The sequence below is a fragment of the Carcharhinus amblyrhynchos genome, unplaced genomic scaffold (genome assembly GCF_965287045.1).
Source record: "Carcharhinus amblyrhynchos unplaced genomic scaffold, sCarAmb.v2.hapA chromosome_265, whole genome shotgun sequence".
In the NCBI taxonomy this organism is placed as follows: domain Eukaryota; kingdom Metazoa; phylum Chordata; class Chondrichthyes; order Carcharhiniformes; family Carcharhinidae; genus Carcharhinus; species Carcharhinus amblyrhynchos.
Window position 1 is genome coordinate 50,140 of NW_027650005.1, and position 12,364 is coordinate 62,503.

General features: G+C 44.7%; 1 protein-coding gene across 5 annotated transcripts in view; it reads right to left on the reverse strand.

The window, feature by feature from the left end:
* The window catches only part of wdr70 (WD repeat domain 70), a 190,032-nt gene that overhangs the window by 40,646 nt on the left and 137,022 nt on the right, over positions 1-12,364 (reverse strand). For all 5 annotated transcript variants that reach the window (XM_080183355.1, XM_080183359.1, XM_080183358.1 and 2 more), the window contains exon 13: positions 8,827-8,965. In XM_080183355.1, the coding sequence (XP_080039481.1) occupies positions 8,827-8,965 (139 nt within the window). The remainder of the gene's footprint in view (positions 1-8,826; positions 8,966-12,364) is intronic.

A 12,364-nucleotide genomic window follows, 5' to 3' on the forward strand; every position in this document is an offset into this window, starting at 1 on the left:
CTGAGCCAGTTTCTGATCCACTTCACCAAGTTTCTCTGAATTACATGTGTTTAACCTTCACAGTCAGTCTCCCATGACGGATCTCATCAAAAGCTTTGCTAAAATCCATACAAGACACATGAACTGAACTTCCCTCATCCACATAATTAGTTACATTTTCAAAAAAAATTCGAACAAATTAGTTAGGCATGACGTCCCTCTGAGGAAGCCACGCTGACTATCTCTGATCAAGCCTTGCCTGTCCAATTGGAGATTAATTTTCTCCTTCAGAATTTTGTCCAACTGCTTCCCTACCACTGATGCGAGACTCACTGGTCTGTAATTTCCCGGTTCACCTCTATTACCCTTCTGGAAAAGTGGGACCACGTTTGCTGTCCTCCAGTTCTCTGGCACTTGCCCTGTGGCCAGACAGGAATTCAAAATTTGTGTCAGAGACCCTGTGAAGAAGGGAACGGGCATGGATTGATTGTATTAATTCTAACTGTTACTGCTTGGTGTGTTTGTATGACATTATTGACCATCTACTGTAAAACAGTAACAGCCCAGGTGATACCAGGCACAAGTGTCCAGGCAGACTGGGCAGACCTCCTGACAAGGATATAGATCCCAGCTCTGCCCTGGTGCAACCCATCCAGTTTGTACAGGCTCTGCCTTCCCCAGAACTGCTCCCAATGCCTCAAGGAATCTAAACTGTTCCCTGGGATACCATTTCTCCCACCATGCCAAACCGTGGCTTACAAGGGAAATTAAAGATAGCATCAGATTCAAGGAAGAAGCTTGCAAATTGGCAAAAGAAAGCAATAGGGTTGAGGATTGGAAGCAATTTAAAAGTCAGCAAAGGAAGGACCAAGGGATTGATTAAGAAGGGAAAAATGAAGTATGAAAGTAAGCTAGCGGGAATATAAAAACTGACGGTAAACGTTTCTATAGGTACGTGAAAAGAAAAAGATTGACAAAAATGAATGTAGGCCCCTTGCAGTCAGAAACAGGAAAATTCATAACGAGGAATAAAGGAATAGCCGAGAAATTAAATTTGTACTTTACTTCAGTCTTCGCAAAGGAAGACACATTATGTGCTAGAAGTGCCGAGAGAAACATGTTTTAGTGAGGAGCTGAAGGAAATCAGCATTAGTAGTAAACTGGTTTTGGGGAAATTGATGGGAATAAAGGTGGATAAATCTCCAGGTCCTGATAATCTTCATCCCAGAGTAATTAAGGAAGTGGCCCAAGAAATAGCAGATCCATTGGTGGTTATTTTCCAAAATTCTTTGGACCTTGGAATAGTTCCTACAGATTGGAGGGTAGCTAATGTAAGCTTGCTGTTCAAACAGGGAGATGGAGAGAAAACAGGAAGCTATTGACCAGTGAGCTTGATGTTGGTACTGGGGAAGTTGCTCGAGTCCATTTTCAAGGATTCCATAAATTAGCATTTGGACGGTAATGGTATAATCAGACAAAGTCACCATGGATTTACAAAAGGAAAATCATGCTTGACGGGTCTATTGGAATTCTCTGAGGATGTAATGAGTCAAATTGACTGAGGAGAACAAGTGCATGCGGTTTATTTAGGCTTTCAGAAGGTTTTTGACAAGGACTCACATAATACACTACTATGGAAAGTTAAAGCACATGGGAATACAGGTAATGTCTTGAGATGCAGAGAAAGCTGGTTAGCAGATACGAAGTCGAGAGTTGGCATAAATGGGTCTTTTTCTGATTAGCTGTCAGTGACTAATAGGGTTCATCTTGGATCTGTGCTTGGACAGAAACTGTTCACATATTATTAATGATTTGGAAGAGGGAACTGAATGTATTATCTCCAAATTTGCAGATGATACGAAGTTGGATGGGGGAGTGAGCTGTGAGAAGGATGCTTTATTGTGATTTGGACAGGCTGAGCTTTTGGCATCTGCATAGCAAGTGTAGTATAATGTGGATAAATGTGAGGTTATCCACTTTGATAGCAATAATAGCACGACAGATTATTGCTTGGTGAATATTGAACGAGACCTCTGAGTCCTTGTGCATCAGTCACTGAAAGTAAGCATGTAGATATAGTAGGCAGTAAAGAAGGCAAATGCTACGTTGGCTTTTATAGAGAAAGGATTTGAGTATCGGAATGGGATGTTTTGCTGCAATTATAGATGGCATTGGTGAGGCCACACCTGGAGTATTGTTGCAGTTTTGGTGTCCTTATCTGTGGAAGGATGTCTTTGCTAAAGAAGGAGTTCAGCAAAGGTTTACCAGACTAATTCCTGGGGTGGCAGGTCATACGAGGACAGACTAAGTCGGTTAGAATTATATTCACTTGCGTTTAGAAGAGCGAGAGCGAACACAGAAACTTAAAAAATTCTAACAGAGTTAGACAGGGTAGATTTAGAAAGTATGTCCCTGATGGTGGCGCAGTCCAGAACTAGGGATCACAGGTTGAGGATAAAGGGTAAACCTTTTAGAAATGAGATGAGGAGATGTTTCTTCAACCAGAGGGTGGTGAACGTGTAGAATTCACTGCCACAGAAAGTAACTGAGGACAAAACATTGTGAGATTAGATACAGCTCTTGGGACTAAAGGGATCAAAGGATATAGGAGGGAAAGCAAGGGAGGAAATCAAGGTATGGAATTTGACGATCAGCCATGATCAGAATGAACGGCGGGGCAAGCTTGAAAGGCCAAATAGCCTCCTCCTGCCTCTAGTTTTGATGTTTCTATCTCATCTCTCCGCTTAGTCCTGCTCTCACTAGCACGGCTCTGGAAGCAGTCCTGAGATTACGACATTTGAGGTTCTGAATTTTAATTTATCTCCTACAGCATAGAGGTTTACAGCATCGAAACAGGCCCTATGGCCTAACTTGTCCATGCTGCCTTTTTTTTTAAAAACCCCTAAACTCATCCCGCATATGGCCCATATCCCTCTATACCCATTGTACCCAAGTAATTATCTAAATGCTTTTTAAAAAATAAAATTGTACCCACCTCGACTCCTTCCTCTGGCAGCTTGTTCCAAATACTCACCACCCTCTGTATGAAAAATTGCTGCTCTCGACACTTTTGTATCTCTCCCCTCTCACCTTAAACCTATGCCCTCTAGTTTTAGACTCCCCTGCCTTTGGGAAAAGATATTGACTGTCTACCTTGTCTATGCTCCTCATTATTTTATAAATCTCTATAAAGGTCACCCCTCAGCCTTTTACACTCCAGAAAGGTCCCAGTCTATTCAGCCTCTCCTTAGAACTCAATCCATCAAGGCCCAATAGCATTATAGTAAGTCTTTTCTGCACTCTTTCCAGTTTAATAATATCATTTCTATAATAGGGTGACCAGAACTGCACACAATATTCCAAGTGTGGCCTTACCAACGTCTTGTACAACTTCAACAAGATGTCCCAACTCCTGTATTCAATGTTCTGATCGATGAAACCAAGCATGCCGAATGCCTTCTTCACCACTGTCCACCTGTGACTCCACTTACAAGGAGCTATGAACCTGTACCCCTAGATCTCTTTTTTCTATAACTCTCCCCAATGCCCTACCATTAACTGAGTAAGTCCTGCCTACAATCTACCAAAATGCATCACCTCACATTTGTCTAAATTAATTTGCAGCAGACTGAAAAGCTTGAGCATGTAGATATTAAGAAAGATGATGTGTTGGAGCTTTTGAGAAGCATCAAGTTAGAGAAGTCGCCAGGACCGGATGGGATGTGTCCCAGGCTACTGTGGGAGGCGAGGAAAGAGATTGCTGAGCCTCTGGCGATGATCTTTGTGTCATCAATGGAGATGGGAGAGGTTCTGGAGGATTGTGGATGTGTGGTTCCTTTATTCAAGAAAGGGAGAAGAGATAGCCCAGGAAATTAAAGACCAGTGAGCTTAACCTCAGTGGTTGGTAAGCTGATGGAGGAGATCCTGAGAGGCAGAATTTATGAACATTTGAAGAGGTATAGTATGATCAAGAATAGCCAGCATGGCTTTGTCAAAGGCAGATCGTGCCTTACGAGCCTGATTGAATTTTTTGAGAATGTGTCTCAACACATTGATGAAGGAAGAACAGTAGATGTGGTTTATATGGACTTCAGCAAGGCATCTGAAAAGGTGCCCCATGCAAGGCTTATTGAGAAAGTGAGGGGGCATGGGATCCAAGGGGACATTGCTTTGTGGATCCAGAACTGGCTTGCCCGCAGAAGGCAAAGAGTGGTTGTAGATGGGTCTTTTTCTGCATAGGGGTCAGTCGCCAGTGGAGTGCCCCAGGGATCTGTTCTGGGACTCTTGCTCTTTGTGATTTTTATAAATGACCTGGATGAAGCAGTGGAGGGATGGGTTGATAAGTTTACTGATGACACAAAGGTTGGAGGTATTGTGCATTGTGTGGAGGGATGTTAGAAGTTGCAATGAGACATTGATAGGATGCAAGGCTGGGCGGAGAAATGGTAGACAGACTTCAACCCAGTTAAGTGTGTAGTGATTCATTCTGGCAGGTCAAATAGGATGACAGGTTATAATATTAAGGGTAAGACTCTTGGCAGCGTGAAAGATCAGAAGGATCTTGGTGTCCGGATTTGCAGGATGCTCAAAGCAGCTTCGCAGGTAGAGGCTGTGGTTAAGGTGCTGTATGGTGTACTGGCCTTCATCAATTGAGGAATTGAATTTAGGAGTCGGGAGATAATGCTGCTGCTTTATAAGACCCTGGTCAGACCCCACTTGGAGTACTGTGCTCAGTTCTGGTTGCCTCATTACAGGAAGGACATGGAAGCCATTGAAAGGGTGCAGAGGAGGTTTACAAGGATGTTGCCTGGATTGGGTGGCATGCCTTATGAGGATAGGTTGAGAGAACTCGGTCCTTTCTCCTTAGAGAGGTGAAGGATGAGGGGTGACCTGACAGAGCTGTATAAGATGATGAGAGGTACTGATCGAGTGGATTCCAAGAGGGTTTTTCCCAGGGCTGAAATAGTTGCCACAAGACGACACAGGTTTAGGGTGCTGGGGAGTAGGTACAGAGGAGATGTCAGGGGTAAGGTTTTCACTCAGAGGGTGGTGGAAATCGGCTGCTGGCAGCGGTGGTGGAGGCAGATTCGATAGGGTCTTTAAACAGACTTCTGGAAAAGTGCATGGAACTTCGTAAGATAGAGGGTTATAGGTAAGCCTAGTAGGTAGGGACATGTGGGCCGAAGGGCCTGTTTGTGCTATAGTGTTTCTATGTTTCTAAACTCCGTCTGCCATTGTCAGCCCACTGGATCAAGATCCCAACTACCCTCTGTGTAAACAATCTGCAGTTAGGAGGTAACTTTCTTCACCATCCACTATGCCACTGTGTACTTGGGGTCCCAAGAGCTCGAGGTTGCAAAGGCTATCTTCCTACATTCAGCTTACAAGACTTCATCCCTTTGTTTACTTATGTTGTTGGTATATAGAAATGTGCTACGTCCACTGGCTGTTCACCCTCCCTCTCCAGGGCAACATGGTGATACAATGGTTAGCAATGCTGTCTCACAGCGCCAGGGTTCCGGGGCCTTGGGTGACTGTGGAGTTTGCACATCCTTCCTGTGTCTGTGTGGGTTTCCTCCAGGTGCTCCGCTTTCCTCCCTCAGTTCGAAGATGCGTGGGTTAGGTTGATTAGCCCTCAGTCTCAGCAGGATTGACAGAGTAAATACATGGGGTTATGGGGATAGAGCCTGAATAGAATTGTGGTCGGTGCAGACTTGATGGGCCAAACAACCTCCTTCGGTACTGTAGGAATTCTATGATTCTAAAGTCCAGAAGCCACTGAGTGACAGCCCATACACTGGCACCAGGGAGTCAACAAAAAGAACAAAAGAACAAAGAAAATTACAACACAGGAACAGGCCCTTCGGCCCTCCAAGTCTGCACCGACCATGTTGCCTGACTTAACTAAAACCCACTATGCTTCCGGGGACCTTATCTCTCTATTCCCATCTCATTCATGTACTTGTCAAGATGCCCCTTAAAAGTCACGACTGTATCTACTTCCACTCCCCGGGCAATGATTTCCAGGCACCGACCACCCTCTGTGTAAACAATCTGCCTCATACGTCTCTTTTAAAACTTGCCCCTCGCATCTTAAACCTGTGCCCCCTCGTAATTGACTCTTCCACCCAGGGAAAAAGCTTCTGAGTATCCACTCTGTCCATGCCTCTCATAATCTTTAGGCTTCTAATAGGTCTCCCCTCGACCTCCGTCGTTCCAGCAAGAACAAACCAAGTTTCTCCAACCTCTCCTCATGTCTAATGCCCTCTATACCAGGCAACATCCTGGTAAATCTTTTCTGTACCCTCTCCAAAGCTTCCACATCCTCTGGTAGTGTGGTGACCAGAATTGAACACTGTATTCCAAGTGCAGCCTCACTAAAGTTCTATAAAGCTGCAACATGACTTGCCAATTTTTAAACTCTATACCCCACGCGACAAAGGCAAGCATGCCATATGCCTTCTCCACCTGCATTGCCACTTTCAATGACCTGTGTACCTGTACACCCAGATCCCTTTGCCTATCAATACTCCTAAGGGTTCTGCCATTTACTGTATATTTCCTATCTGTATTCGACCTTCCAAAATGCATTACTCATATTTGTCCGGATTAAACTCCATCTGCCATCTCTCCACCCAAGTCTCCAACCGATTTATATTCTGCTGCATTCTCTGATGGTCCTCATTGCTATCCACAAATCCACCAGCCTTTGTGTTGTCCGCAAACTTACTAATCAATACAGTTACATTTTCCTCCAAATCATTTATATATATTACAAACAGCAAAGGTCCCAGCACTGATCCCTGAGGAACACCACTTGTCACAGCCCTCCATTCAGAAACACATCCTTCCACTGCTACCTTCTGTCTTCTTTGACTGAGTCAGTTTTGTATCCACCTTGCCAGCTGACCTCTGATCCCATGTGACTTCACCTTCTGCACCAGTCTGCCATGAGGGACCTTGTCAAAGGCCTTACTGAAGTCCACGTAGACAACATCCACTGCCCTACCCATATCAATCATCTTCATCACTTCCTCAAAAAACTTGATCCAGTTAGTGAGACATGACCTCCCCCTTCACAAAACCATGTTGCCTCTCACTAATACATCCACTTATTTCCAAGTGGGAATAAATCCTGTCTCATAGAACATAGAACATAGAACACTACAGCACAAACAGGCCCTTCGGCCCACAAGTTGCGCCGACCACATCACCTACCAACCTACAGACCTATCTATAACCCTCAATCTCATTAAACCCCATATACTCATCCAGAAGTCTTTTAAAAGACCCCAGCGAGTTCGCCTCCACCACCACTGACGGCAGCCGATTCCATTCACTCACCACCCTCTGAGTGAAAAACTTACCCCTAACATCAAAGAATCCTCTCCAATAATTTCGCTACCACTGATCGAACGCTTACTGGCCTGTGATTACCTGGATTATTCTTGCCAGCCTTCTTAAACAAAGAAACAACATTGGCTCTTCTCCACTCCTCTGGGACCTCTCCTGTAGCCAGTGAGGATACAAAGATTTCTCTCAAGGCCCCAGCAATTTCCTCTCTTGCCTCTCTCAGTATTCTGGGGTATATCCTATCAAGCCTTGGTAGATTACATCTGCAGCCACAGAAGTGCCTGCTTGTACCCTTTACAGTTGAATACCCTACCACTACAGCCCTACTGCTCATTTTCCTCTGCTTCTGCACAGCAGAGCCACCCACTCTACCATGAACTTGGCTGTTGTTGCTTTCCCAAAAGTCATTCCCCCAACTGTATTCACAGTGATATGTCTGTTTGAGGGGAGAATGACCACAGAGACTCCGCACTTTCTTTGTGAGACTTTTACTTTGTCTGATAGTCACCCATTCCCTTTCTGCCTGAGCAATCCTCAAATGCAGTGTGACCACCACTTTGCTAAACGTGCTATCCACGATGTTCTGAGCATTAGGCATGCCCCACAGTGTGTCCACCCGCATGCAGCTTGAGCTCTGAAACGTTGTTCGCCAGTAGCTGCAGCTAGATACACTTCCTGCATACATGGTTGTCAGGGACACATAAGCGCTCCTTATTTCCCACTGCACAAGAGCACACCACGAGTCTGAGGTCTCCTGTTACGACTTCTCTCTGGATTAAGCTAGTTACTCCATTTAAGGGAATTTAATTAAGCTAGGGGCTTTCTTTGCTTCAAACACTTGTATTCTAATTGAAAGTCCTTACCTTAATTTAAATTAATAGATTATACTTTAAGAAACATAAGAAAAGTACTCTGCAGGTATCACTTACCAATCGGCTGTTACAGCTGGGATCATGTCACTTTCTCAACTGTGATGTTGGTGACCCAGATGGTCCCCATTGCAAGGCCGTCGCCTCACTTTCCTGAGAAAGGTAGAAAAGGGATGTCCCTCCTCATCTAACTCCTCAATCACCAAACTCCAACTTAAGCACTCGTGCGTAACCCAAAGTGGCAAACAAAGCCAGCTTTTATACTATCTGAATCTAGCCTCGCGCAAGATCGTTGCATTTTCCTTGTGACAGATGTTAGGCTAACTAGCTGACAGTTTTCTGCTTTCGTCTCCTTCTGTTCTTGAAATGGTGTGTGACATTTGCCCCAGTTGAGGTGGGGGGAGAAATTAATGCAGAGAATGAGGTTGGCAAATTCAATTTAATGGAGTGCTTTGAATTTAAGGGTTATGGGGAGAGGGCGGGAATGTGGAACTGAGCCAAGACAGATCAGCCATGATCTTACTGAATGGCGGGGCAGGCTCGAAGGGCTAGTTGGCCTACTCCTGCTCCTATTTCTTATGTTCTTATGAACTGTTAACAGTTGAAAGTGAATGGATTGACTCACTGCATCAGTTACTTCAATCTCATATAGCTTTTGGAATGTCTCTCTGTCAAAGAATAGCAGCTTTCCATTCTCTTGTCCTCTCTTCACTGAAGTTCCTGTGATCAGCAGTTTATCATCAGGGCTGAAGCAGCAATCTGTCCTGGAGTGAGAACATAGGCGTTGAAGAAAGCTCATATATCACCTACACCATGATCCAAACAGAACAAAGTCTAGATAAAGCTTTAAAGTTTCAATACAGCCTTTAACATAATTAAATGGCCCACGGTCTTTCAAAGAACAATGCAGCACAGGAACAGATTCTTTGGCCCACCAAACAAATGCCAACACATGATACGTACTGTGCGCAGTTCTGGTCGCCTCACGATAGGAAAGACGTAGAAGCTATTGAAAGGGTACAGAGGAGATTTACAAGGATGTTGCCTGGATTGGGAGGCATGCCTTATGAAGATAGGTTGAGGGAGCTGGGTCTCTTTTCTCTGGAGAGACGAAGGTTGAGAGGTGACCTTATAGAGGTTTATAAAATGTTGAGAGGAATAGATAGGGTGGATTCTCAGAGGCTATTTCCCCGGGTTGAAATGGTCGCTACGAGAGGACACAGATTTAAGGTGCGGGGAGGAAAGTACAGAGGAGATGTTAGGGGTAAGTTTTTCACTCAGAGGGTGGTGAGTGAATGGAATCGGCTGCCGTCAGTGGTGGTGGAGGCGAACTCGCTGGGGTCTTTTAAAAGACTTCTGGATGAGTATATGGGGTTTTATGGGATTGGGGGTTATAGATAGGTCTATAGATTGGTAGGTGTTGATGTGATCGGCGCAACTCGTGGGCCGAAGGGCCTGTTTGTGCTGTAGTGTTCTATGTTAATCTTGTGTACCTCAATTCTTTTCTGCACCCTCTCCAAAACCTCCACATTTTCCTGATAGTGTTCAATTATCTACACTATCTTCCAACTTAACTAAGGTTCTATAAGGCTGGCAATATAACTTGCTAATTTTTGAACTCAATGTCCTGCCCAATGAAGGCAAGCACGCCACATGCCTTCCTGACTCCCTTCTCCACCTGCGTTGCCACTTTGTGACCTATGTAGCTGTACACCCAGATCCCTCTGCCAATCAATACTTTTCAAGGTTCTGCCATTTACTGCATGTTTCCTATCTGTACTAGGCCTTCCAAGATGCATTACTTCACATTTGTCCAGATTAAACTCCATCTGCCATCTCTCCATCCAAGTCTCCAACAGATCTGTATCCTCCGAAGATCCTTTTCACTATCCACAAATCCACCAACCTCCGTGTCATCCGCAAACTTACTAATCTTACTAACACTTCAACAACTCTGTCTGTCTTCAGTTTCCTAAACCTTACGTATGCCTCACTAAGCTCACAATTTCTCTTGTCATCCGAGATTCTTGAATCTTGCAATCCTCATCCTTCATCTTCGTAGGAACATGCTGGTCCCAAACTCTAATCAAGTGGCTTTTAAAAGATTCCCACATGAAAGGCATGGATTTAGCCTCTAATAGCTGCCCCCAATCTACATTTCCTCGTTTCTGTCTAATATTATTGTAGTTTTAGTCCGAGAGCATTTTGGGAAGAGTGACCAGAATTCCATAAGCGTTAAGGTGCTTCTGTACAAGGACAAGAGTGCCTTCGAGCAAAGGTGTTAAATTGAGGAAAGACTAACTATAACAACAATAGGCAGGACATGGAGAGTGTAGATTGGGAGAGGCTGTTTGACAGATGGGAATCACACTTGACTGAGTTTTTGAAGGGGTAACCAAGAAAGTAGATGAAGGCAGTGCAGTTGATGTTGTCTACATGGACTTTAGCAAGGCCTTTGACAAGGTACCGCATGATAGGTCGTTGCATGAAGTTAAATCTCACAGGATCCAAGGTGAGATATCTAAATGGGTACAAAAGTGGCTTCAGAGGGTGGCTTCAGCAGTGGCCCCAAAACAGATCCCTACGGCACACCACTTGTAACCGAACTCCATGACGAATACTTTCCATCAACCACCACCCTCTGTCTCCTATCAGCTAGCCAATTCCTGATCCAATTAACTAAATCACCCTCAATCCCATACATCTGCATTTTCTGCAGAAGCCTTCCATGACCAAAGAGGTGGATGGGGGTAAGGCAGTTGACGTGGTATATATGGATTTTAGTAAGGCGTTTGATAAGGTTCACCATGGTAGGCTTCTGCAGAAAATGCAGATGTATGGGATTGAGGGTAGTCTAGGAAATTGGATCAGGAATTGGCTAGCAGATAGGAGACAGAGGGTGGTGGTTGATGGTAAATATTCATCATGGAGTTCGGTTACGAGTGGTGTGCCTCAGGGATCTGTTTTGGGGCCACTGCTGTTTGTAATTTTTATTAATGATCTGGATGAGGGTATAGTTGGGTGGATTAGTAAATTTGCTGATGACACCAAAGTCGGAGGTGTGGTAGATTGTGAGGAAGGGTGTCGTAGTTTGCAGGGAGACTTAGACAGGTTGCAGAGCTGGGCCGAGAGGTGGCAGATGGAGTTTAATGCGGAGAAGTGTGAGGTAATTCACTTTGGTAGGAATAACAGGTGTGTTGAGTATAAGGCTAACGGGAGGACTTTGAATAGTGTGGATGAACAGAGGGATCTAGGTGTATGTGTACATAGATCCCTGAAAGTTGGGAATCAAGTAGATAAGGTTGTTAAGAAGGCATACAGTGTCTTGGCGTTTATTGGTAGGGGGATTGAATTTAGGAGTCGCAGCGTCATGTTGCAACTGTACACAACTCTGGTGTGGCCGCACTTGGAGTACTGTGTGCAGTTCTGGTCCCCACATTACAGGAAGGATGTGGAGGCTTTGGAGAGGGTGCAGAGGAGGTTTACCAGGACGTTGCCTGGTATGGAGGGGAGGTCCTATGAGGAGAGACTGAGGGATTTGGGGTTGTTTTTGCTAGAAAGAAGGTGGCTAAGAGAGGATCTTATTGAAGCATATAAGATGATTAGAGGTTTAGATAGGGTGGATAGTGATAGCCTTTTTCCTCGAATGGAGGAAGCTAGCACGAGGGGGCATGGCTTTAAATTAAGGGGGGGTAGTTATAGGACGGATGTCAGGGGTAGGTTCTTTACCCAGAGGGTGGTGAGGGATTGGAATGCCCTGCCTGCTGCAGTTGTAAATGCGCCTAGTTTGGGGGCGTTTAAGAGATCCGTGGATAGGTTTATGGACAAAAAGGGATTGGTTTAGATTAGTGGGTCATTTTTTTTTAACTGGTCGGCGCAACATCGTGGGCTGAAGGGCCTGTTCTGCGCTGTAATGTTCTATGTTCTATGGTGAACCTTATCAAACGCCTTACTAAAGTCCATACATACCACATCAACTGCCTTACCCCCATCCACCTCTTTGGTCAACGTGTTCATTCATTGCCTCTCCTATCTCTTCTGACTCCATGCACAAGTTCCCACTACTATCCTTGACCTGCCCTAACCTCACCCTGGTCATTTATTTATTTCTCACATAAGAGTAAAAAGCCTTGGGGGTTTTCCTTGATCCGACCCGACAAGGA